The 27,837-nt window shown below is 39.6% G+C and overlaps 1 protein-coding gene across 1 annotated transcript; it reads left to right on the top strand.

Annotated features, from left to right (window-relative positions):
* The first annotated feature begins 2,945 nt into the window (after positions 1-2,945).
* Positions 2,946-11,123, top strand: CCDC190 (coiled-coil domain containing 190). Its single transcript, XM_059903133.1, has 4 exons — positions 2,946-3,195; positions 4,669-4,867; positions 9,640-9,763; positions 10,044-11,123. Exons 2-4 carry the CDS (start codon positions 4,672-4,674, stop codon positions 10,621-10,623), a joined length of 900 nt encoding a protein of 299 aa, XP_059759116.1. The 5' UTR covers positions 2,946-3,195; positions 4,669-4,671; the 3' UTR covers positions 10,624-11,123.
* The last annotated feature ends 16,714 nt before the right edge of the window (positions 11,124-27,837 follow it).

The raw sequence follows: 27,837 nt of genomic DNA, 5'->3' as shown, positions 1-27,837 counted from the left end.
ATTAGAAGCAAAAACATTATGGATTTTTATGTTCCCTTGATGAATATTAGTCCCTACATCACTGAGAAATGACTCTCTTGATCACTGTTAATATTCTTGGTTCTGAAGATTAATATTTATTTATTATTATTTATTAGTATAGCCATCCCTAATTTCTTTTAATTAGTGTTAGCATGGTATATCTTTTTCTATCCTTCTATTCTTCACCTATTTGTGTCTTTACACTGAAAATTTGTTTTGTTTTGGTTTGGGTTGTTTTCAGCATTATATACTGTGGTCTTGTTCTTTTATTTGCTCTGGCAATCTGTGCCTTTTAATCAGGTGTTAAAACCATTTATATTTATTGTGATTCTTAATAATGTTAAGTTTATTTCTATTGTTTTGTTATCTATTTCATTTTAATCTAAACTCTTCCATATTTTCTCTTTCCTCTTTTTCTGTCTTATTTTAGATTCAGTGTTTCTTATGATTTCATTTTATCATAATTTGTTGACTAATTAGTTATTCTTTGATATATTATTTTAGAGGTTGCTTTAGAGTTTAGAGTATACAGCTATGACTTATTACAGTCTACCTTCAAGTGATTATATACTGTTGCACATATAGTATAAGAACCTTATAACAGTATACTTCCATTTCTTCCCATCTGGACTTTGTACAATTTGTACTGTTGTTGTCATTCCTAGCTGCCTTGGCCTTTCTGGACTTCTACCTCTGTCTTCTCAGGGAATCATTGCTTGGCTGTTCCTTCCCTATGATATGGCCTGGAAACTCTTTCCAGGCAGTAAGCTGGGAGAATAATAGAGCTCCCCTGGTTTGTTTCTACTCTCGCAGGGAACACCATCCTATCTGCCTCATGACCAATGTTAAAAATAAACCACATTATTTCATAAATTTTGTCTGATTTTTTAATTGTTTCATATGGAAGGGTAAATCTACTCCCTGTTACTCCATCTTTGCTAGAAACTGGGGCTAATCTTTATTGAATACCTACTATGTACCAAACACTTTATATTCATTCTTTCACTAAATTCTATCAGAATCACTCTGATGAAGATACTATTAAGCCTTTTCATAGATGAGGAGACTAGGGGATATGACAGAATTAATGAATAAAGTCATACATCCTACTAAATGATGGAATAATTTTTGATCTCAGATGTGTTTGACTACAAAAGGACAGTACTTCCATATAAAACAGAGAGAGAGAAAAGTATATGAATGTGAATAAATTACATCCATTCTGTAAAATTCATTTTAATCATAATCATTTTAATGAGCAGTTTAAACTTCTTTTTCCCTAGTGATGATAGCAGGGACATGATATAGGAATTAGAGCTTTATATTTCATCAAATCACTATCTTTTTAATTTTTTTTCTTGTCCCTTAATGATTTCATGGACAGATTCTACACATTTCTGGCCACTTTTGTTGTAAAAAAAGTCCAGACCACTTTGACGTTCCAATCTTAAATAAAGTTTAAACCCTTTCCTCAGTGGACTCCCAGGTACTTGGAGAAGGGGAACTATATAGTTCTTATATAACTAATACTTTTGTGGTGCTGTGGCATTACTGGTCTTTCCCTGATCAGTCATTGTCCATGTGCTCCTGTTGTGCTCTGCTCTTAAGATGTGTTGTTTTCATGAGAAAGTTCACCTTCAATCAGAGCCCTTCTATCACTACTCCCTCTGGCCCTGCCTGTGGTTCTATGCCTGCTCTGAGTGAAGTATTACCTTATTTGACCTAGAGTCTTCCAAGGGCAATGCCATGGTTTCTGCCCCCTTATATAGCACCTGTGCTCCTTCACATGGAGCCAGGAAACTGCTAAGTTCCTCTTTGGCACACTCGAAGGGCTAATGGGAACTAAGATGGGTTTGGCCACCATTCCTTTCCCAGGCTCACACACTAAGGCTCGTTCTTGCCCTTCAACCTCGAATTATTTCTGCAAGCCTGCCCTCCTCAGCTCTCTCTCAAGATAACATGGAGTAATCAAGATTTTCTAAGAAATCCCTCACTATGATCAGCTCTGGTGGCAACAAAGGGTTGGAGTGGGGGCTGATCTGTGGTTCTGTAGTTCATCAAGTCTCCAGCTGGGGAGTGAGGTGTAAGTCTTTCCTTGTGTAGGCACCCCATTCTCTATGATGATTTTCCTGGAACCCCATTCCAGTCATTTAAATTCTGGAGGTGAGAGAATTACCTCATGAGAAAGGATGGGAAAGATATTACCTCCCACTGAGAGAATAATGGATTTTGCTCTCCCTCTCCCCAGTAATCTCCTTATAACAGCTTATTTGCTAGGTGATGATTATGGGTAATAGAGTCTGTTTAGCTGCCTGTCAGTAACCTCTGGGGGAATTAATAGGCCCCAGTATTGGCAGTTCTTTTTAGGCTGTGGCACATTAATGTCTCTTGTTTTCAGAGGAAGCCCTTAGGCAGCAATAAAAATCTCACTTAATGTCTTGTTCCATAACCAATAGTTCAACTGGCCTTCTACCGCAGAGTCCAATATATGATCACAAAAGTCGATTTAAATTTCACTTTGCCTGTTTCTGTTGTGACAACTTTGAAAATCTTAACTAAGCACTGAAGTACACAAGACATGGATAGAAGCCTGGGGAAAGTCAGTACAGTGTGCAATAATACAAAATAAACAAATTACTCTCCTGCACAAAATGTGTACAATCTGACAAAAAAAAACAGAGTACCTTCTTTTGGAACCTGATCTGGTTTTCAAGAACTAGGACTGGGTGTTGTGAGGGGAGTGGGGAGTAGTATGGCAAAAGAGGGAAAAGAGAGAAGTGGGTGGGGAAAGAGAGGGATAGAGAGAGACTGAGAACACAGTAAGACACTCCTTGCTTTCATTCTTTGCTCCCGTGGACACAGCTGAGAAGGGGCACTGTGGGCCCCTTGAGGGGAGGGCTGGAGGCTGGCAGCCTCCCTTAACTCACAGAGCTATTTAAAGCTCTGGGATTGGTGCCCACACCCAGGGAGTTAGCATTCCTGATGGGGGAGGTGGCATGGAAGAGAGCTTTCAAGTGTATTCAACCTTCTCCCCCTCAGCCCTCTCCAAAAGTCCCTCTATCTCCCACCTCCCCAACACTAAACTCTTAAAACTTACTGAAGAAAAACAAGCACATTAATCCAGGCTCAACCTGGCATAGCAAAAGAAGCAGGCAGCATTCTCAGGATTTGTAGGTAAGTGCTACTCACCATGTTCTTTAATAAAAGTTTAGTCTAAGCTTTAGACTAAAAGCAAGCTGTCTTAAAATTTCTTTCCTGTGTCCTGACCTTATCCTTCCTTTTAATGCTAAGCTTTTTCCTGTGTTATTATCACCAAAGCTTTATTAATAGCAATCCATTTATATCCCGGGCACATATTGCGCTCTTAGCTCTGCATATCGTGAGGGACACAAAGAGGAGGAAAGATGTGTCCCTGCCTGTTAGTGCAACAGAGTTCAGAGGAGGAAGGTGGGGGAGGGTGGGAAGAGGAACCACGTTCCAATCCAAGTGGTTTCACCAGGGCTGCCCAGACTACTTGTTCTGTACTATTTTGTGACCAACAGATCCCACTCTTCCCACTCTTTGAAATATTGATTGTTCAGATTTAGCATGCACCATTAGACTCCAACATCGTAAATCTGAAAGTTCTTTGAGAGCAGGAGCTGTGTCTCATTCACCACTACCCTCAGCCCTCAGCATAGCACCTGCCACATGGTAGGACTGCAGGCTGCATGGAGCCTCACGTTCATGAATTAATGAACTGAAGGGACTCCAGAATGGCTCTGTCCTAAGCCCCCAAATCCTCTCCAGGTCCCTGAGCAGGTTTTTGGGGAAACTTTAAAGAACAGTAGAAGAGGATTATCTCACAGGGCGAATAATGCCTTATATATGTAAAGTGTTTTTATTATTTTTGCCCCAAAAGTTATTCATGTAGTTTTCACTTGATCTTTATAGCAACCTGATTGAGGATTTTGTAGGGAGCCTATCGTCTATTTTATTGGCAAGGAGACTGAGGCTCAGAGGAATGACTTTGTCCTCAATACTTCTGTGTCACTCTGGAAAATCATGTTACTATAGGGCTGATAAATGGAATATTGCCCGCCATATCAGTAAACAAAAGATGCCACAGTCATCAGCGATTGCAGACACAGACGATGGTGAGCTGGTGAGCCCTGAGGATACTGGCCCCAGATAAGCTGGGGTGTATATCAAAAGAATGATTTCAGTGAGCCCAGACTCTTGCTTCTTCCCATACATAGAAAAACGTTAAGTTCCTTAACTTGAGATATCTAGGTTTCTTTTATTAGCAGTAATCTTTTGTTCCTACTACCTGACCTTTGTTGCAAACTTCTATATATCCTAGCTCCCCCATCACCTCCTCAGAGCAGTTTTCTCAGGGTTATTTGAGATGATGCCTCCCGGGTTTGAAGTCCTAAAAATTCCTGCCAAATAAAACATAATTCTCAACTTTTAGGTTGTGAATAATTTTTTAGTCAGTAGGGCAAAGTTTTCTAATAGTGTGACTTCATCTGACTAGGCAGCTGTGGATTCAGAAAAACACAGGATTCAAACACTGATCTTCCAGTTAAAAGCCAGGGGTCAGGTTCCCCATTTTGCTTTATCAGGTCTGTCATGGTGCCTGGGAGAATCTTGTTCTATTGTCTCTAGACCATGAAGAGGATGGAGAGGTACCTGGTCAGGGGACCACTACAGAAGCACTTTGATTTGGAGAGGAAGAATGCCAAGCAGGCTGAAGCCAGACTCAGCCAAAGACTGCAGAGGTTAGAGGATATCTGCCTATACCATGTGAAGTTGCTGACCAGGGAGCAGAGAGAGCTCCAGAAAGAACTGCAGAGGTTGCAGCAAGGTAAGCCTTCCAGGATGGGGAGAGGCAGAGCAGGGCAGCAAGCCATCAGCTGGCTAAGGCAAGAGTAACATCCCCTACCTCATGACGAGGGCCCTTTCAGAGATCTGGACACCAAGAAAGTGAGAACTTCTGATCTCAACTTGGATTTTAGGCTGCCCACCCATCCATGTCCCTCTCTCCCTCAATTACACAGCTCCCTGGAGCAGCCCATGTGCAAACCTTCTTGAGCTAACACTTCTCAGGCTCCCATTCTTTCAAATGAGCTCTCTCTGGCTTAAAGCCTTAATGTTCTACTTTCTTATATCTGGGTTGATTTGGTTTCACTTCTTTTCTATGCCTGGTCAACAAGCATTCATTGAGTAACTATTAATGTGCAAGTCATCTTATGAAAAGGAAGTAAAAAAAAAAATTTCCCTGGGATTGGCGACCAGAGAGAATTGTGTAACGATGACTGATCTCTGATAGGGCTGAGCAAGGAACATTTGGCTCTTTTCAACACTCACCAATATGAGAGTCAGGCCCTTCCTTTCTTCTGCAGAAAATGAATTTCTCAACTACCCTCCTTGTACTCCAAAGTGTATTCACATGAGAGCTTACAGATTTTGCTCAGATTAGAAAATTTTGCACAAGCAATTGTTGTGTATTGGTACTGTGATTTCTTTGTCTTCTTAAGCCAAAGGGCAAATATTTCTTTCATTTACCCAAAGAGGCCTCTTTACTCAGAAGCTGTGAGCTCATATTCTTTGTAATAATTCCCTCCCATAAAACCTTCTGTTGCCAAAGAATAATCCTTTCCAAATGTACGCATCACTTAGAAGACTATCCAATGAACATAGACTATATAGTTAAGTAGTTATAACAAGAATAATGCTACTAACTTCATACACTCGTTTCTAGTTAGTAGCTACTGATTATCACAGAAGGAAGGGCTACACAATGATATCCAGAATCTCAGACCTTCCAAAGCTGTCTACACCATCCAGTAAAAAAAGAAGGAAATAAAACTGCCTGCTCAGTGATTCCATCTTCGTCCATTAAACCATGGTAGCTAAGAATACAGACTCTGGACCCAGATTGCCAGGGTTGAAATCCTGGCTCTATCACTTACCAGCTGTGAGGCCTTGGGCAGCTTACTGGACCTGTCTCTGCCTCAGTTTTCTCCAAAGTAGAATGTAAATGATGTTTCCTACCTCATAAAGTCATTTGAGGATGCAGTGAGCACTTGAAACAGTACCTAAACGCAAAATAAGTGCTATATAAGTGTTTGCTCTTATCAATCAATCAGTAAAAGGTTGTTACAGGATTAAAACTCTTCTACTGTTTTGTTGAAAGTTGCCATAGTTATACAGTTTATAGAAACTAGTTCTATTTTCCCCATAATAAAATAACCATATGTTAATATTCAGCATAGAATGGGTCTATCTCAGCTCTTCAAAACTACAGTCCCTTCTTACTTAAGGCAGGTGCAAGAGCCCTGAAAATGATGTAGCATGTTCAAGAGGAAAGCCAAGTATCACAATTGAATGTAAAATCATTTAGGTCTCCACAGCTAATAGGTGGACACAAGACCCTAAAGTAATGTCCAGGCGTCTGGCCTAAGAATTATTTCTAGCCTCCAGCTTTGGGTTTTAAAGAGGAGAAACTGAGCAAATAATTGAACTTCTCTGCTTTCAACTTCCTTGTCTGTAATAAATGGTTAAACCAAACTAGAATGAGAGCTCACAGAATGGAAAAGAATCTTAGAAGCCATTTGGTTGAATCCCACTTCAGTTCTCAAAAAGGATGCTGAAGACCAGATACCTACTCTCGATGGGGTGTTCAAAAGACCAGGTCCAAGGGAGGTGGCTGTCCTTGATGACTAGAGAGCTTGCGTCAGGGACAGGTGGTATAAAAAGAGTCTGGACAAGGAGGCAGCAAACTTTGATTCAAGGGCCTGTCTCTATGTCCTTTAGAAAGTCACATCCTCTCTGAGCCTCAGACTTCTTGACAGTAAAACTAGGGAAGAAAGAAGGAAACAATATGAATTGTCAGTATTTATCAGGCACTGTACTAGGCAATATAGTCCCATGATTCACTTAATGAAATTGTTATTGAGATTCAACTACAGGGTACATGCCAGTTGGTGGATTTTTTTTTTAAATAAATTTATTTATTTTATTTTTGGCTACGTTGGGTCTTCGTTGCTACAAGTGGGCTTTCTCTAGTTGCGGCGAGCGGGGGCTACTCTTCGTTGTGGAGCACAAGTTCTAGGTTCACAGGCTTCAGTAGTTGTGGCTTGCAGGTTCTAGAGCACAGGCTCGGTAGTTGTGGCGCAAGGGCTTAGTTGCTCCGCGGCATGTGGGATCTTCCCGGACCAGGGCTCGAACCCGTGTCCCCTGCATTGGCAGGCGGATTCTTAACCACTGTGTCACCAGGTGTATTGTTTAAAATGCATATTCCCAGTCTTCATCTGTAGAGATTTGGATCAGTAGGTTAGGAATTAGGCTCAAAATCCACATTTTTAACTGAGCTGACACTAAGGCAGATTATTCTGCAACAGGTGTTTTGTGGGCCAGACTTTACAAAACCCTATTACAGCATCTCAGATAGACACAGGAATGCAAATATGAAAAAACATGGTCTGTGCCCTTGAGACGCTCACATTTAAATTGGAAGGTAGCCATGCTTGCAAGAAATTATCGCAGAAAATACTAATTGCTAAATTAGAGTTGTTTACAAAGTAGAACAAGAGCATGGAAAGTTTCCTATGTCTATCAAAGGGGCTCAGGTGAGATGTCCCAGAAGAGCCAGTGTATGAGCAGAATCTTAGAAGAGGAAGAGAATGAAGGTGGGTGGGGTAAGGGGGTGGGCAGTTTGTCACGAGGACACGTGGCAAGGCCACTCCTGGCAGTAGGAAGAGTATGTACAAAGACGCATGCATGAGAATGATTTGCTACAGGTTGCTCAACCTGCAGGGGTGTAAGGGGTGACGAGAAGGTGTAGGTGAAATGTTTACAGACAAAGCAGTGTAGGCAGTGTCTCCAATCATGAATAGCTTCATAGGTCTTGCAAAAGAGTTTAAATCTCACCCTACAGGGTGTGGGAGTAGGGAGATCACATGTCTATGAGAAGGATTACTAAGCTGTAATGTTTAAGGTAGACCAGATAGGAGAATTCCAGAGTGTAGGCCAGGGTTTAAAGGCCTAAACTAGGGCATTGGCCAGGTGAAAAAAAATGAGTATCTTAAGATATTTAGAAAGTGAAATTACATCTTTTTTTTTAACAACTTTATTGGAGTATAATTGCTTTACAATGGTGTGTTAGTTTCTGTTTATAACAAAGTGAATCAGCTGTACATATACATATATCCCCATATCTCCTCCCTCTTGCATCTCCCTCCCACCTTCCCTATCCCACCCCTCTAGGTGGACACAAAGCACGGATCTGATCTCCCTGTGCTATGCGGCTGCTTCCCACGAAATTGCATCTTAAGTGGACCAGCATTTCGAGATATTTAAATGGGGAATTGTCAGAGCTTTATGATTAATTATATGTCCAAGGTAAAGAAAACCAGAGTCAAGAGTATACTTTGTGCCAGGCACAAAGTAGGCACTCAAACATCCTTGTTAAATTGGATAACTGGATGGACACACACACACACACACACACACACACTCAAGAAGACAACAGAAGAAGAGTGACCCCAAAAGGACTATCTCTTGCCTTGACTACCTCACCAAGAAGTTATTTGATGAAAGAATATTAGGAGTTTAATGTAAATTCTAGGCCCTTTATCTGGTCATAAGTCCTCTGCCTGGTGCCTACTAACCCGTGTAGATTTAGGGAACTCACTCCCATTAGAGCAAACTAGTGCAAGACTTTTAATTCTACGTGACCAACTCATGAGATGTCTTAAAAACAAACCGGGTCCTCTACAGCAACTATGACTACAAGATGCTGAAACATTAACTCAAAGAGCGAAAAACCCACTTACTCATGGCCAGCAGTTGCAGCTCTTGGCTCAGGTGGGTAGGAGGTCACATAATTGAGGTGAATGAAACAATAAGCCACCAGCTCTGTGTATCACTCACACCCAGTCATTTTGTTTTGAAAACACCATGCTTGCCAAATAAAACATTCAGACAAAACCTCCATGGGCCAAGTCAGTTTAAACCTCTGACCTTGGTGTTTCTAAATCTTCTTTCACATATTTGAGGTAAACCTTGGGGAACTGTTTTAGGTTTTTCTGTTTCCATTCATCATGCCAGCTCAGTCTACTGTGTAATGTGATCCAGTGGTATTCATATACTCTTTCTCTGCCCAGAGAACTAGTTTCAATCATTCTTTTCCTTCTTCTCTTACTGTATTAGTTTTTTAGGGCTACCCTAACAAAGCACCACAAACTGGGTGGCTTAAGCAACAGAAGTGTATTCTCACAGTTCTGGAGGCTTGAAGTCCAAAATCAAGAGTCAGTTCCTTCTGAAGGCTGGGAAAGAAGGATCTGTTCCAGGCCACCCTCTTTGGCTTGTAGATGGTCATCTTCTTCCTGTGTCTCTTCCCATCACCTTCCCTCTATCTGAGTCTCTGTGGCCAAATTTCTCTTTATTATAAGGACACCAGTCATATTGGACTAGGGCTCACCCTAATGACCTCATCTTAACTTGATTATCTCTATAAAGGCCCTGTCTCCAAATAAGGTCACATTCTGAAGTACTGGGGATTAGGACGTCTACATATGACATTTGGGGAGGATACAATTCAACCCATAACACCTATTAATTAACTCAAAACAGATATCATCAAGAAAAAGTTCTCCTCTTACTTTGAGAATGGAAGTCAGAAGAGACCAGAAGATGTTCTTATGTTCTCATCACAGGGAAGACAGAAGCACAGGGTTCTACAGGCTAATAAATTTAGGTAAGAAAATGCTTACTAAACTCATGGATATGGCTTCTTCCCAACTGACCTCTTTAAATCGTCCTCTCCCTGAGAAAGTGCTGCCTTTTTCTTCTTAAGGAAAGAGCCATTTCTCCACGTTGTTACCACCCATTCTCGCCCTTCACCCTCTTCTCACCCACTTTATTACCTCACCTAATACCACACTGAAAGGGGCCATGGTCTAATAACTTGAAAATGCTAAATATGAGCCTCTTCATCGGTTTTCAGAGATCTTTCTTCTTTTTACCTCCTTTCCCAGAGCACTGACAACAAATACGATCCAAGAAATATACAAAACCAAGTCCCAGATGCCTCCTTTCCATCACATTGGTCCCAAGGACCCCATGAAAAGCAAAAGGCAGTCGCTATCTCAAAATAACAGAACTTCCCACTTTATAGAAGAGAAGCCGCAAGCCCAAGAGAAATATTCTATAAACCCACTGAAGGGCAAAGACTCCAACAAGGGCATTTCTATTCTATGTCAAGATCAAGACGTCTCCACTCACACCATAGACCAAGGCCCCAGTTCCAGCCCAGCTGGTGGTAGCAGAATGGCACACGGCGATGAGACCAGATCAAATGATGCCAACATAAGGCCAGACCTCGCCACTGGGAAACAAATTCCCCCGAATCCCATGGAATGTGGAGGGAAACTCAAAGGCGAGCCCAAAACATCAACCTACTTAGAGTTGTTTGCAAAGGCCAGAAACGCTCACTACCTCCGGCACCGGGTCCCCCCTGAGTCTGAGAGATTGCTTAGCATTGGGGAGATCTTTGGGCACAAGGAATCCTCACAGCCCAGAGCAGAAAAGGGGTGTGAATACAGGGTGACCATTTAAGTTACTTCCTCTCTAACCATCTAACATATCCTCACAATAACATATGCTATAATCACTAAATAGAAGTGTTTCTCAAGCAATTGTAGTAAGCAATACAAATATATATATGCAATACATATATATGTGTATATATACATACTTTTTTCTTAAAACCTAGTTTTTTGTCTTTTTATGCGAATATAATCTTTCACTGAATGAGCAATGTTAACATGAAAAATGAAGGGAGAGATGAATCTTCCGAAACCATTTTAAGCAATGTACACATGTTGCTAACATCATCAAAATTATGAGTCTACATTGATGTCTAGAGTTTTCCTGAAAGGTAAAATATTAAGGATCCTGTTTACCTTTGCCACCCTTTTCTTATAGGAGATTCTTATGGTGCCACCTGCTGGCAAAATGGCATGGCTCTTCTGTTTGTTTTAGTTTCACATATAAAGGTAAGAATAGAAACTCAATTGAAAATATGTACATAATATGGTCTATAAATAAAATCTCCTCTCCCGCCACAGCTCTGTGCTCTTTTTTGAAGCCCTTTCCTTTCTTCTTTTATTTCCAGATAGCTCCATTTTGGTTTTCTCATTCTCACTTTCTTTTTTTTTAACATCTTTATTGGAATATAATTGCTTTACAATGGCGTGTTCGTTTCTGCTTTATAGCAAAGTGAATCAGCTATACATATACATATATCCCCATATCTCCTCCCTCTTGCGTCTCCCTCCCACCCTCCCTCATTCCCACTTTCAGCCTGCTCTTATCAAACTTTTTGGATCCTAAAAAAAGAATAATGAACAGCTTATAAGAAATGTGTCCCCTCTAACATTTTCTTCCAAGAAGCAAAGCAGTGGGGGAAAGCAGGCCAGAGGCAACAAAATTGACTGATGAATACCTAATTTATTTACACCAGCCATGACTGTGCTGGCAGGAATAGGAACACCCAGGGTGGAGAAACTCCTTTGCAAATTTCCAAGTCCTTTATTGTGTGCTCTTTCTCCTTGTCTATCTCCATTACAATCACTCCTCAAGGATGAGTTCTCAAAATGATTCACCCCACTTCTAAATGGGTCTTTTCTCTGTGCTGGCCATAACTTCAGGACAGGGTCATTGCCAAGGCAGCAAGGACCTGGCCTCATCCTAGCCCTCTCCTCCACTTGATTAATTGCCCCTGTTCCAAGTACACCTCAGTCTCATGAACTTGAGAAATAAGCATTCTGCACGTTCCTTCTTGTTATCCTGCTCGTATCTTCATATATCTGATGGACCCAGATCTGCCTGCACCTCTAACACCAAAATTTTATACATTCTATTTCAAATGACATTTCAAGAATTGTAACAAAATTGTGCATTTACAAATCTTCTAACATCATAGATTTTATTCTTATCATTTAGTCTAATACACTTCCTTCTTCAATATGATGGATACAATACTTTTATTGATACAACTCAACACAACCAGAGGGAAAGCTGTTGCATGGGTCCTTGCTTGTCCTAACCCATTAAATTCTATAGAACAGTTTAAATCCTTAATCTTCACAAGCCACACTGAGCTCCAGGATAGCTCTCACTCAATCAGCTTAAAGTCATTCATTCATACCAGAGGTCCCACCTGGGGATAGATGTGCTCCCCAAAAGACATTTGATAATGTCTAGAGATATGTTTGGTTGTCACAACCCAGGTGAGGGGGGTAAAAGACCCTGACCTAGAGACAGTAGCACTGACATATATACACTACCAAATGTAAAATAGATAGCTAGTGGGAAACAGCTGCATAGCACAGGGAGATTAGCTTGGTGCTGTGTGACAACCTAGAGGGGTGGGATAAGCAGGGTGGGAGGGAGACACAAGAGGGAGGGGATATGGGGATATATGTATACGTATAGCTGATTCACTTTGTTATACAGCAGAAACTAACACAACATTGTAAAGCAATTATCCTCCAATAAAGACGTAAAAAAAAAAAAAAAAGAGAGAGAGAGATTAAAAAAAAAAAAAAAAGACCCTGACCTATAGACCATTGCATTAAACTTTGCAAAACCCTCTAGGGTAGGAAAATCAGTGAGATAATTTCTCCCATTTTATAGGAAAAAAAAAAATGAGCCTCACAATAAGTAAAATAACTCTCTCTATACCAGAATATGAATGAGGAACAAAGGCCAGAATACTGCTTTCCTGTACTATCTTTCTCTCTCAATGAGAAGGGGGGACAACACAATGTCCAATGGCTTATGCCCTCCTTTTCAGCTATGAAATACTTTTCAACCCTATAAATAAAAATCTTTAACAATAAAAATTAGAAAGAAATGGTAAAAAGGAAAACTTCATACTTTAATTTTGAGGGAACGTGACTTTTTTTTTTTACATTCATTCATTTATTCAGAGATGTATTGAGGAGAGACAATGTCTTCTCCATTTACTCCTCCATGAAGAAAAGCAGATTTTCACCTCGTTACCTGAACATATCCAATGGGGAGGGAATTCACTTTCCACCTGGACGCAGAGGCATCTGGGAAGTCTCAGAGGTGGTGACAGCCTCTCACCCAGAGTCCCAAAATTCTGAAGACAACTGAGGGGGACCCTGAAGGTTCCCACAGTCCTCAGTGTGGGGTAAGATTGGGTAAGTTGCTACCAGTAACACTGGAGGGACCAGCCCTTCTGAGGGTGAAACAGCCCTGAAGGCAAAGCCCAGGGCATCGTACTTGGGGGAAGAGTTTTGCCTCCACACCAAAAGCACTAGGGCAGTTGAAGCCTAGATCCAGTCCAAACAGAAGTCAACAGCCCCATGTCACCAACGACAGCCAGCATAGCAAGGAACCACTGCCCAAAAGAGGGAAGCCCAAGAGGTGTGAACTGTTGCCTGAGCCACTGCCTTCCCTCACCCCATCTGCATCCCTGGGGCATTGAGGGCAGAAGGAGTGAGACAGAGGAGCCTGAGGCAAGCTGCAATAGAACAGGAGCTCCCTGGGGTGGGGAAGATGGACTTTACACCAGACAAGGGTCATAAATAATAATACCTAAATGTGGCTGGAAAAATATCAACAAGAAATAAAACTTTTAAAACAGAAATGACTGGAAGTTATTGGATCAGATTGAGATAGTATTAAACAAAGTTATACCTCACCAAGCTGAGATTTCTCAATCTAATCTATGTGGAGAGGCACTGTGCTAAGAAACATTAACTACAGTCACACCTCGGAGATATTTCAGTTTGGTTCTAGACCACCACAATAAATCAAATATCAAAATAAAGTGAGTCGAGACTTCCCTGGCAGTCCAGTGATTAAGGCTGTGTGCTTCCAATGCAGGGGTTGTGAGTCCAATCCCTGGTCTGGGAATGAAGATCCCACATGCCACATGGCGTGGCCAAAATATTTAAAAAAAAAAAAAAAAAAGGTTTAAAATAAAAGAACAAAGCGAGTCACATGAATTTTTGGGTTTCCCAGTGCATATAAAAGTTACATTTACACTATATTGTAGTCTATTAAGTGTACAACAGCATTATGTCTAAAAAAACAATGTTCTAATTTCATTCTTTTACATGTAGCTGTCCAGTTTTCCCAGCACCACTTATTGAAGAGGCTCTCTTTTCTCCACTGTATATTTTTGCCTCCTTTATCAAAGATAAGGTGACCATAAGTGTGTGGGTTTATCTTTGGGCTTTCTATCCTGTTCCATTGATCTATCTTTCTATTTTTGTGCCAGTACCATACTCTCTTGATTACTGTAGCTTTGTAGTGTAGTCTGAAGTCAGGGAGCTTGATTCCTCCAGTTCCATTTTTCTTTCTCAAGATTGCTTTGGTTATTTGGGGTCTTTTGTGCTTCCATACAAATTGTGAAATTTTTTGCTCTAGTTCTGTGAAAAATGTCATTGGTAGTTTGATAGGGATTGCATTGAACCTGTACATTGCTTTGGGTAGTACAGTCATTTTCACAATGTTGATTCTTCTAATCCAAGAACATGGCGTATCTCTCCATCTGTTTGTATCATCTTTAATTTCCTTCATCAGTGTCTTATAGTTTTCTGCATATAGGTCTGTTACATAGGCAGAACACTCTATGACATAAATCACAGCAAGATCTTTTTTGACCCACCTCCTAGAGAAATGGAAATAAAAACAAAAATAAACAAATGGGACCTAATGAAACTTAAAAGCTTTTGCACAGCAAAGGAAACCATAAACAAGATGAAAAGACAACCCTCAGAATGGGAGAAACTATCTGCAAACGAAGCAACTGACAAAGGATTAATCTCCAAAATATACAAGCAGCTCATGCAGCTCAATATCAAAAAAACAAACAACCCAATCCAAAAATGGGCAGAAGACCTAAATAGACATTTCTCCAAAGAAGATATACAGATTGCCAACAAACACATGCAAGGATGCTCAACATTACTAATCATTATAGAAATGCAAATCAAACCTACAATGAGGTATCACCTCACACCAGTCAGAATGGCCATCATCAAAAGGTCTACAAACAATGAATGCTGGAGAGGGTGTGGAGAAAAGGGAACCCTCTTGCACTGTTGGAGGGAATGTAAATTGATACAGTCACTATGGGGAACAGTATGGAGGTTCCTTAAAAAACTAAAAATAGAACTACCATATGACCCATCAATCCCACTACCGGGCATATACCCTGAGAAAACCATAATTCAAAAAGAGACATGTACCACAATGTTCATTGCAGCTCTATTTACAATAGCCAGGACATGGAAGCAACCTAAGTGTCCATCGTCAGATGAATGGATAAAGATTTGGCACATATATACAATGGCATATTACTCAGCCATAAAAAGAAACAAAATAGAGTTATTTGTAGTGAGGTGAATGGACCTAGAGTCTGTCATACAGCGTGAGAAGTAAGTCAGAAAGAGCGAAACAAATACCGTATGCTAACACATATCTATGGAATCTAAAAAAAAAAAAAAAAGGTTCTGATGAACCTAGGAGCAGGACAGGAATAAAGACACAGACATAGAGAATGGACTTGAGGACATGGGGTGGGGGAAGGGTAGCTGGGACAAAGTGAGAGAGTAGCGTTGATATTTACACACTACCAAATGTAAAATAGATAGCTAGTGGGAAGCAGCTGAATAGCACAGGGAGATCAGCTCGGTGCTTTGTCACCACCTAGAGGGGTGGGATAGGGAGGGTGGGAGGGAGATGCAAGAGGGAGGAGATATGGGGATATATGTATACATATAGCTGATTCATTTTATTATGCAGCAGAAACTCACACAACATTGTAAAGCAACTATACTCCAGTAAAGACGTTAAATATATATATATATATACTTGAAGCAAATAAAAGAAATATTAACCTTCAAAAAGAACAATGTACATAACTTAAGTTAAAAATACTTTATTGCTAAAAAAAAGTCAAGGCTATTGTAATAGTAACATCAAAGATCACTGATAACAGATCACCATAACAAATATAATAATAATGAAAAAGTCTGAAATATTACGAGAATTGCCAAAATGTGACACAGAGATAGGAAGTAAACAAATGAACCCATAGACTTGCTCAACGCAGAGTTGCCACAAACTTTCAATTTGTAAAGATGCAATATCTGCAAAGCACAATAAAGTGAAACAGATTCCTTGTATCTGTACAAGGAATGCAAATATTTATCATATGGTCCTCACCTCAAATGTGGCTTGAGATATGGTCCCCTTGAGATTTATAGGAGGAAAAATTTTACCTAATTAGATGTAATATGAACTATACCCCAATATTCCCAACTTCCCACCACTTATTGTTGTTCATGTGTTGCTGCTGTGTCCTAAGAGTAGGCATCAATCAATTAGAAACTATAAATGAAATGTAATGTAATTAATTCAATTAGTTTGAACTGTTCACGCTTAATTCCATTAAAGATGTACCATGAAACTGGTAATAAAGAAACCTTCCCAGTGAAAGAAAAACACATAACAAATATACACAAAGACTCCAAACACACTTAACACATGTTGCTTGGAATCAAAACCAATACCAGGGGCTTCCCTGGTGGCACAGTGGTTAAGAATCCACCTGCCAATGCAGGGGACACGAGTTCGAGCCCTGGTCCGGGAAGATCCCACATGCCGCAGAGCAGTTAAGCCCGTGTGCCGCAACTACTGAGCCTGCGCTCTAGAGTCTGAAAGCCACAACTACTGAGCCCACGTGCCACAACTACTGAAGCCCGCACGCCTAGAGCCCGTGCTCCACAACAAGAGAAGCCACAACAATGAGAAGCCCGTGCACTGCAACTAGAGAAAGCCCGTGCACCGAAGACCCAACACAGCCTTAAATTAATTAATTAATTAATTAATTAATTTTAAAAACCAATACCAGCATGAACTCTCTTAGCTCAAAATTATTATTAATAAAATATTATTTCAAAAGTGTGTGATAAAGAGAAAATGTATGCAAGCTATATAAAGAGATACTTAGTTATGCAATTCACGACTGGGAAATTTTTGAACACTTTTGCTGAGGATTATTTGTTCATATTAAGGCAAAAGAAATGAGACAAAGGGCATAGACAGTGTGTTCTAAAGCAAAGCACAAAAGCTAGGACTGCTAAAACGAGTGACTGAAATGTCTTACAGCGGTGGTGAGAGCAACAGAAGCGGACAAGCACGTGCCTGCAGAGCCATCCCTAAGTCCTCAGCCTGTTTCCCTCTTAGCTTGAGCTCCAGCAAATAGGATAGTATGAAAAGAATCATTAGTGATTCCAATAATTATTTTGATTTTTTTTGCATAAATAATTAAACTTTTTTCTAATTGAAGTATAGTTAATTTACAATGTTGTTTTAGTTTCAAGTGTACAACAAAGTGATTCAGTTATACATATATATTCTTTTTCAGATTCTTTTCCATTATAGGTTATTACAAGATATTGAGTATAGTTCCCTGTGCTATACTGAGGTCCTTGTTGTTTACCTATTTTATATATAGGCGTGTGTATATATTAATCCCAAACTCCTAATTTATCCCCACCTTTCCCTTTGATAACCATAAGTTGTTTTCTATGTGAGTCTATTTCTGTTTTGTAAATAAGTTCATTTGTATCATTTTTTAGATTCCACAAATAAGTGATATCATATGATATTTGCCTTTCTCTGTCTGACTTACTTCATTTAGTATGATAATCTCTAGGTCCATCCATGTTGCTGCAAATGGCATTATTTCATTCTTTTTATGGCTGAATAATATTCCATTGTGTATATAAACCATATCTTCTTTACCCATTCATCTGTTAATGGACATTTAGGTTGCTTTCATGTCTTGGCTATTGTAAATAATGCTGCTCTGAACATTGCATGTATCTTTTCGAAGTGTAGTTTTCTCTGGATATATGCCTAGGAGTGGGATTGCACGATCATATTATTTTAATATTATTAAATAAAAGATCAGATAGACTTTTGTAGAATATGTATAAGCATTCATATTTGAATGATATTTTTCTTAAAGGATTTCCCTCATTTTCTTTAGGGGGTACACAACACACAAACACACACAGTAGTTTCCTCAAAAACTGGCTATGAAAGGAAGGTGCCCCCATGGTCTCAGATGATGGTTCACCACAAATGTTCACATCCACAATGTAGCAGCTCTCAGGATATGAGTGGGAGGTTATCATGTTTCAGAGAGCTCCATCTCCAGCTTAGATGTGAATAGTTGCCATAATATGTTTTTCAAGTCCCAGTAAATTTGGTACAATTTTTCAATAGTGTATTCATCCAGGTCCATCTGGAAATAACAGCAAAACTAAATATAATTTGGGTCTTAAAATTAAAGGAAAATTAGATTTTTTTAATTTGGATTAAGAAGCATTTAACATGCATAGGAAGATTAAAAGTTATGGATGGAAAGAGACTAGCAAGATAGGGCTTCTCTGGGAATTACTGGGAACGTGAGGACATGTTATCTCATAGTCCAAACTGTGCCTTACCAAGCCTATGGAAAGCTAACAGATCAAGCTTTGCTGGCTCCTAATACTTCTGTCCTTGTAGCAGAAGCACTAACTACTGGTGTCATGACCAAAGAAGAAACAAGTACCTGCATTAAAAACAGAACAGGGAACTCAATTCTAAAATCAAGACAATTATCTGAGCAGCAATAAGATGAGTAGCTTTTTTCTCCTATTGTAACAACTAATCCCCCAGGGATGTTCCTTCATTATAGAAGATAATGAATGATTATTCATCCATACCTAACCTTACTTTTACCTCATAGCCAACCTTGCAGAGGTTGCAAATAATTCACATTCAGGAGAATATCCTCTCTGAAATCTGGTTCAGAGTGCTCAGAACCTCTAGGTTGAAGAGTTCTACAGCTCACCCCTACTTTACCATTTCGTTCTAAATATCACTAGAAAATAAGCAAGCCTGTTTTTAGTAACATGGAAATAACCATCTTGTTTATATTCGTCATCTCAGAGTTTTTCTGCAAGATATTGGAGATGGTAAAGGCTTTAGGGATTAACCAGTTCAGCCTCAAAGTGTGAAATGACTTCTTCAAAACATCGGAAAATGAAAACACTTGTTTTCAGTGATTTCCCACCATTGATGTTGGTTTAGAGTTGAAAGTTTGTTCACCCTGTGTAAACCAATGACCCTCCCTAGTGGCGAAGATGGGAGGTCCTAGCAAGTAACCTTGAGAGCAAAGAGATTAGTTATGAACCTAAATTTCCCAAAGGGTATTCCAAGAGACGTTGCTAAGTGCTATAGGAAAGAAAGATTCTGGGCTAAAACAAGTTTGGAGAAATCTGGGCTAAAAAATGAAAACAAATTACTATGGGACCTCTCTAAGTCTTTAATAAGCTAAAGTTGTAGTGAATGTTTACAGGAAAATTATGTCATGCTGAATTTCCCTAAATAAGACGACCATGAAAACTTTGTCCATAAATCATCTTCGGGGACTCTGATGATTCACTAAGCACACCTGTCTCTTGGAATAGAAACTCTCTCTTGGAATAGAACCTAGATTAAGATAAGTTTTTATCTCATATAGGTCAAATAGTCAGCAAAGTTCTTACAAACTCCAGATGGTGATAGCAGGAATGGCATTTTTCTTAGAGGGCAGTTTCCTTATAGGTTCCCCACGTGCATATAGATACACACATTCACACATGTGCACACATACACACACAAACAGGGCAACAGCCTCACAAGAATTCTTGGGGTAAAATGACAGAAATAGTAAGAAGATGAGGAAATATTTGTGGCTGTTCAGCTGCTTTATATATATGGTATCAGGAGGTAATCTTTGCTTCATTTGACAGATGAGAAATGTGAAGTTTAGAGATCCGAACGCAGCTGGATCCTGCATAGACAAGTACGGAGCTGGGGATCAAGGCTATTTCTTGAGCAAGCTCCAAAGCCTGTGTTTTCCCCACTGCATTATACCACCTTGTTTTCTTCCATCCAAAAGTTCAATAACAAAACAATTGACAAACAAATCAATAACAAAAATTACTAATGCCAAGCACTGTGCTAGGAGCTTCAGTACAGTTCCTGACCACAAGGAGTTTGTATCTAGTGGAATAAATACACCCAAAGAAAAAGACAATTAAAATTGATGTTGCAGTCACAATTGTTGTCTATTCCCTAACATCTGTTCCACCCCAACAAATCAAACAAAACCATGAAGGCAATTCTATTCTGCCTACCAGTGACTCATTCAGGAAAGGGCATGTGACTCAATCCTTGCCAATTACACATGAGGAGAGGTAAACAGTGGGGTTCTGGGAAAAGTATTCCTATTCTCAAGAAATCAAGAAATAGGAAAAGTATTCCTATTTTCAAGAATTGCTTGCATCATTTACACACTGTCATATCTGGATGTGATTCCCTGAACTGCTGTCATCATCTTGCTGCAGGAAGTGCAGCAAGAGGGAGCGATGAGCAGGAGATAGAGCTGGAGAAGTAGATAGCAATCAGATTGTCATAAAGCGCTTTATATTTAGGGTGACTATACAATTTACCAACCAAACTGAAACACTTCTGAGAGTGAAAAGGGATGCTACTAATAAATAAGCTGGGACAAGAAGCACAAAATAAATGAATCTACTTACATAACATGCTAAGGAGTTCGGGCTTTTCTGGGTCTGGCTACTTCATGAGTTTTAAAGAAAGAAAGGTTGTAACCCATCCATATTTTAGATACATCTTTCTGGCCACAATGGACAGATACATCTTTACATATTTACATATACATCTTTACATCTTTACATATTTACATCTTTACATCTATACATCTTTACATATTTTAGATACATCTTTCTGGCCACATAGGGACAGAACTAGAATCAGAGGATAAAACAGGAGGCATGGTCCATATGAGGGAGGTTGAGGGACTAAATATGGGAGGGTAGTGAAGATAAAGAGGAGGGATAGATTTGAAAAATGTTAAAGAGGCAAATAATTAAGAGGACCTGGTGACTGATTAGGTTCTGAAGGGAGAAGGTAAGATGGGATTCTGAGAGGGACTCAGGTTCCTGGGTTGGACATCTGCCAGAAAGGTGTTGCCATTTCCCAGGACTGGGAACACATGAAAAGCAGAGTCTTCACCTCATCCTGGGGACACCTAGGCAACTGAAAATCTAAGACTGGGGGAGGCTAAGCTCACTTGAATCTGCTGAGCGGGCTTGTGCCTGAGATGATGTCTTGATGGGAATCACAGAGAGTAAATTAGCGGTGGGGGAGATCGTTAGTTCTCCTCTCAATCTCTCTGGCAAAGATTAAGAATGAGAGAAAAATTTGAAGGCAGAGAATCAGTTAGTGGCTAGAGGCACAGAACAGGTAAAGGAGACAAAACCTCACCTTTGTCTGCAGGAGCTCCTCCATGCCTGGATTCTAGACAATAGCCATGCTGTAGCTCTAGTCAAATCATTCCCTTCCTTCCAATAATCGATCTCTCTCTCCCTCATTTTATCACCTTACTATTTTATCAGTTTTAATATAATTAGGGGGCCTGACTTTTATTAAGCATTCCAATACACGGCTAAGATAGTATTTGAGATATGGTGACTGCCAGCCAGGCAATAAAACATTCACTGTCCTATTGTTTGAGAATTCATTCATTCATTCATTCATCCAACAAATATCTTAAATGAGCACAATTAAGTGATAGATGCTATCCTTTTATTCCAGAGGACAAAAAGCAAGGCATGATCAGTGCATGGACAGCCAACTTCATGGCTATTTATTCATGCCTGTGAATCTAATCTAATAAAGACATCTGATAGTCTAGTCTGTCAGGAAAACACACTACTCTCTCTCCCCTCCCAACTTCCCCTTGATGACTTCATCATATACCTTTACAAGAGCCAAAAGAGCAAAAAGCGAGGAAGCTTACCTGAAGTAAGCTCTGAATGTGACCAAGATAAAATAATACACAGTTTCTGTAGGTTAAAAATGAGTTTTCTCCTTTCATGTTATAGAACTTTTTTTGCAGAAGATTGTTCTCAGTCTTAGAAGACTTTCTTTCTGTGCTCCAACCTCAGTGCCTTCAAAACAACAGTATTTATTACAAACTTACAGCTGGTAATGATCAAAGTGAAAGTGGCCTTGCGATGACTTAAAAAGTAGTTAATCTCTTAAGGGAAAACTACCTTCAGTTAATACAGAACTCTCCTTTATTTGGTCATTCATTGATTGCATGTTTATTGTGTACTCTATCCAAAGTCCCCATCCCAGGTGTTGGGAACACTGAAAACGTGCATATATAACCCTCCCTCTTGGAGCATTTACTCTGGCAGGGGAGCCAAACAATAAGAAAGTAATTATTCTATTAATTTTTAATCATGGTTATGATGAGTGTTAGAAAGAAGTACAGGTGCTAAGAAAGCCTAAAACATATGTGCTGACCTAGTCTGGAGAGTCGAGGAAGGCTTCTAGGAGGGCAGATGATCAAGCTGAGATCCGATGGGAAGGAGAAATCGGCCAGGGAAAAGGAATGGGTGAGGTAGAGAGTTTCCGGAAGGAAGATAAACCTGCGTGAAGGACCTTAGGAGAGAAGCTGCGTGGGGTGATGGGGGTCCTAAAAGAAGAGCAGTATGGTTGGAGCTAAGAAAGAGAAAGGGAGGGGCTGGGAATGAGCTGAAAAGGTCTGTAGAGAAGGCAGGGGCCTCACTACTGAAAGTTTTCAGTTAAGCAACATTAAAATAACATACTTTGGGAGATTTATATAATTATTTCCAAGGCATATGGTAGCACAATGGTATTTCGGGAATGGATTCGGAGACTGGGGCTTTTGTTGGAACAGCTGTAACTAGATAGGAAATGGGAATGTTCTTGACTCACACCAACCCAAGACAAGTGAGGTTCTGGTGCTGTTCACCTAGTACCTTACACGGAACAAAACTTACCAATCCTGTGTTCATTTGTTACTTCTCCAGGATTGCATATACCTGGAAAGTAAGCCAGAGGAAGGGAGTGGGACAGACAGCTGAGCAGTGTCCTTGCAAATTATTTAAAAGAAAAGAATCTCATGATAGTTGTCTTCTTCTCTCAAGCTCTATGGAGTTCAACTTAGCACACGCTGGGTCAACACAAGTATGGATCTCTAATCTCCTGGGACCTTGAAAATGGAATGGTAACAAACCCCTCAACCATAACTAATTCAACATATGTTATAGACATCGTTTGGCATAGAATTATTATTAGTCTAGTTTTCCAAATGGAATTGAAGAACAAACACATCCAAACCCAGGTTAGACAGACAGTGAAGGGCTAAGTCTTGTGCCTGCTAGAGCAGCTTATCCTATCCAAATTACTGAACAGGACAAAGAACTGAATCTCCATTATAAGCTCAAACATTAATATGAGTATAGATACACATATGCACAAGCATGTACATTTATACATATGTGAATAGACACAAATATTCATTACCATATTTTATCTGACCCAAAATGCCATATTTTATAGGATGCAATATTATGTCATGTACTAGTAAGAGAGAAAAAAATGTCAATTAAATTATGACATGCTATTGACTACAAGATGCATCATAATTTCAAAGAAATGAAAATGAAAATTTCAGAACTGACAAAATGAGGTGTATCTGAGTGTGCATATCGTGTGTGTGACACACACATACTTTTTAAAAATATCCTTCACCTGTGAAGAACCAAACATCATGTTAGAACTAAAATAAAACCTTTGGTGATAGTCTTCTATCGCCCAAATCATAAGAAATCAGAAAAAAGATTACATGAGCTAAAAATTAAGATTACGCTGAAATCCCTTTATTCCCACTTAAGTCCCACTTAATGCATGAAGCCTTTTCCAACAGATCTCCCTCTCCTGGCACTGCTGGAACACCTGCCATCTGCACTACACAATTCTACAGTTGAGGAGAGAAAGTCTTGTTTTGACCTCTCGTTGTTTCTGTATTTAAATTGTGTTTCCCTGTCAAGAATTAAGGTCCCTGCAATGTCTGTGTGAGGGGGGGATGGGGTGACTGGGGTCGTGTTTTCTATCTGTCCCCTGCAGTTTAGAGTGAGCCGCCATAAATACCCTGGCTCTTGACTTGCCTCCCATTTCTGTAAAATACAAGAAGTGAGTGCCCTCAATAGGTTGTTCATTGGTGTTCTTGGAGATTTTCAAAAGGGAAAAAGGCCATATAGGAAAATCAATTTAAGATTTCTCACTGTGACCACAAATTCCCCTTTTACTAAATTCTTTACTTAGTTTTAATCCAGGAGTATTTATGAAATAACTGCTAGGCCCTGCTGGGCTAGGTGCTGGGGATACAAGGGGAAGAACTAACACTTGCTGCTTGCTGAGCACTCACCTTGTGCCAGATGACGGCCTGGAGCTGCTCAGAGAGCGGAGTGGGACAGACACACCAACAAGCAAGGACTATGCACGCTGACCTTCTCACGTGACACAAGGAAGGTCTGGCAAATAGGTTTGTTTCTCATGGGCCATAATTGCAGCTGTGTTGAGAAGAATTCTGAAACCCTAACACTTAACAACATATCTGAACCCTTGTAAGGCATCATTGTGAAGGAATTCCTTAAAAAAGCACAGCTGAGCAAAGGAAAGAAGACAAGTCACTCATTAACAACTTGCCCTATTTTGGTAGTTTAGCCAGGGTCATAAAGACATAATTTTTAATTATTTTGTGATTGAATAATGTATGTTAATTGTTGGCTTTTCGAAAGTAAAAAACATGTTACAGGGAGCTAAAAATGATACATAGTCCCACAGATAGGAGAAATACTGTCAACATGTTAGCATATTTCTTTCCAATCTTTTTCCTAAGCATCGTCAAAAAGGAGGAACATTTCAACAACCATATGTAAAGAGAAACCTTCATCTTTTGGTTTCTGTTAAGGAATGGAGAACAGTTCCCAAAGCATATTCATAGAGCACTCTTACCACAAGATACTCTCAAAAAGGAGGTCCGTGTTTAAATATATCTGGGATACACTACAGCCTGTATCCCCATCCTAGGTTTGGGTGAGGGGTAGTGGTAACATAGTATTAGTGTAACCAAGCAGGACCCTATGGGCCTTCCCGGGACAGACCCCACCTCCACCCCATGTCCTCTGTCTGCCTTTTTTCTGTAAAAAAATTTTAGCTTCCTAGGCCTTCCCTGTGTTCCAAAGAATAAATTCAATCAGAGAAGTGAGAAAATGCAGAAACAAAGGAAAGCAGTCAAGCAAGACAAAATAATAATAGTTTAGCCACTAAACAAAGTCAAGGGCCTTTAGTTCCTCCTCAAGGGCTATAGATTATATTCTGAGCCATATTCTTTGAGCTGTTTTGCAGATACAGAAACAGCCACCAGGTGGAAGAAGTTAACTGTATGAAGATCCCAGACAGGTTGAAAAAAGAAGGTTGATGATGTTAACTTCCAATTACCTCACCACCAACCAATCAGAAGAATATCCATGAGCTGATCACAATACCCTGCAAACCTCTCCCTCACCCTGTCTTTAAAAACCTTTCCCTAAAAGCCTTCAAGGAGTTCAAGTCTTTTAAGCACTAGCCACCTGGATTCATTGCTTGGTTTCCTTCAATAAATGCTGCACTTTCCTTCACCATAACCCCGTGTTGGTAGATTGGCTTTAGCGCACACAGGTGAGTAGACCCAAGTTTGGTTCAGTAACACTAGCATAGCAAAGATTTTGAGAAGTTCCACAGAAAAGAAACATATTCTCGTGAAAACTTCTCTTTTTTCTTACTTTCTGTCTTCGTTCCTTCCCTTCTTCTTTTCTCTCTCTCTCTCCTTTCCTCTCCTCCTTCCTCCTTTTCTTGCTTACTTGCTTGGATTACCAACTAACACCTTGCAGCGGATTTACATTCCTGCAGAATACACTTGGGAAATACTTTCTCAGTTGATGTTCCCAGGTTTCCAAATTTATATGCTTCCCAGGTCCAAGGAGCCAAGGTGAGGGAAGCGAGCCTACCTCAAGCAAGATGGTAAGTGATAGGATGCTTGCCTTGTACCTAGTGGTACTCGCTGAGGTATAGTCCCTCAGAAAATACTGTGTGAGCTGAATAAGTTTACCAAGTAAAACCCTACCAGGCTGTACCTACTGGAATTGGTAGGAAAAAAGTCAAAGTGAAGAACTAATAAGGTTTGAAAACTCTTTAAACTTTCAATTTACATAGAGATCTGCTATCTTCATTTCCCAAACCTAAAATTTCTCTTCTATGATCCAAAGCGAAGGCATTTTTATAATTAAGACATATTTCTTACCCACCAACAGTATGACGGGTACCAGCAGCCTCCAGACTGAAGGAGGCAGAACTCCAAATATCAGGTTGGTCATAACTGCACCTGGGCATTCAGCACTGGAACGTGGGCCTTAAGGATGCAGACAGAGGTGCTGTGAGGACCTTATGTCATCAGATTTGTCCCAAGTTGTTATCATCTGCAAGATACCATCCTAAGCAAATGTTCTTTTAATTTTCCTTCAAACTGGATATCTGTTTAGTTTAACAACCATATATATGTGTCCACTATATGAAAGGAGCCTGGAATATAAAAGAAAACTTCCACTTTCCAGAAACTTCTAGTATAAAAACATTGACAGCTATCCTGTGCCTTTACCCAAGAAATGGCTGGGGGTGGGGCAGTGGTCCCAGAGGTGTAATATCCATCACCTCTAGCTTGAGGTAGGAGCTTTCCACACCAGGGAAGCCTCAAAATGAGACACTTAGCCTGGGTCCCATCACACTGGTAAATTCTGCCCCTGTAAAGAAAATCTCAGTCTGCACAGAATTTGTGCTGGCTTTTAGCTATTTTATTCCATATAAAGGTACAGCTTGATCTTTAGTGATTTATTACCCACAGCAGAATTGCTTCACTGTTTTATCTAGTTTAATTCTGGGTGATTTAGTTTAATTATTGAGCATTTATTTTTTAAACATATTTATTATTTGTAATCTTAATTTTAATTTATTTTAATAATAATTTTAACAATTATATGTTATATAACTATATGTTATGTAATGTTATATAATTATAGTAATTATGTTCTATAGTTCTAATTATCATATATAATAATATAATAATTATTTTAAATAACAAATTATTTTAATCTTAAGTTTTAATCTTATTTTTATTCATTTAAGTGAGGAATAGAAAATGCCAATGTGAGTGAGATAGTCCATGTTTGGCCTATGCCCCAAATAAAGGACACCTATGCCTTCCTTACCCCAGTCAGCAGTATAGAAATCTGTTAGCCCTTAAAGCAGATCTCCTGTTGAGTTCCATACATGGTTAAATAAGAAGCTCATAATATCCTCCAGGGAAGGTCAGGTGAATAGTCTTAGACTCAACATCATGGCCTTTGGCAACTCATTATTTATTTTTAATTTATTTTAATAAACACTAATACAGCAGTAGCTACTATATCCCAGATACTGTTCTAAGCATTTTATAAGTATTGACCCAGAGCTTTCCCCAGAAAGAGTAATGAGTCCTATCTCAAGGAGAGCTGAGAAGAGCTGAGAGCTCTGTGTTTCTATCTTATGTTTAGAACTAACACTCTGTCCTTAGTTGAGGAAATCTTTGAACTAAAACTCAGAGTCTCCAACACATAAATTAATATTAGACGAAAAATAAGTAGACAGGAAGTCACAGCCTAGTGAGCCCCACATTTAAATCCCACCATGGGCTTAATTCAAGGAAAAAGGCAGGTGAACCTGAGACTTTCTATAAGAGGTGTGTTGAACTATTAAAATCTGTTACCCTGCTTC

This window comes from Balaenoptera ricei, chromosome 1 (genome assembly GCF_028023285.1).
Source record: "Balaenoptera ricei isolate mBalRic1 chromosome 1, mBalRic1.hap2, whole genome shotgun sequence".
In the NCBI taxonomy this organism is placed as follows: Eukaryota; Metazoa; Chordata; class Mammalia; order Artiodactyla; family Balaenopteridae; genus Balaenoptera; species Balaenoptera ricei.
This window is presented reverse-complemented; position numbering and strand designations above follow the sequence as displayed.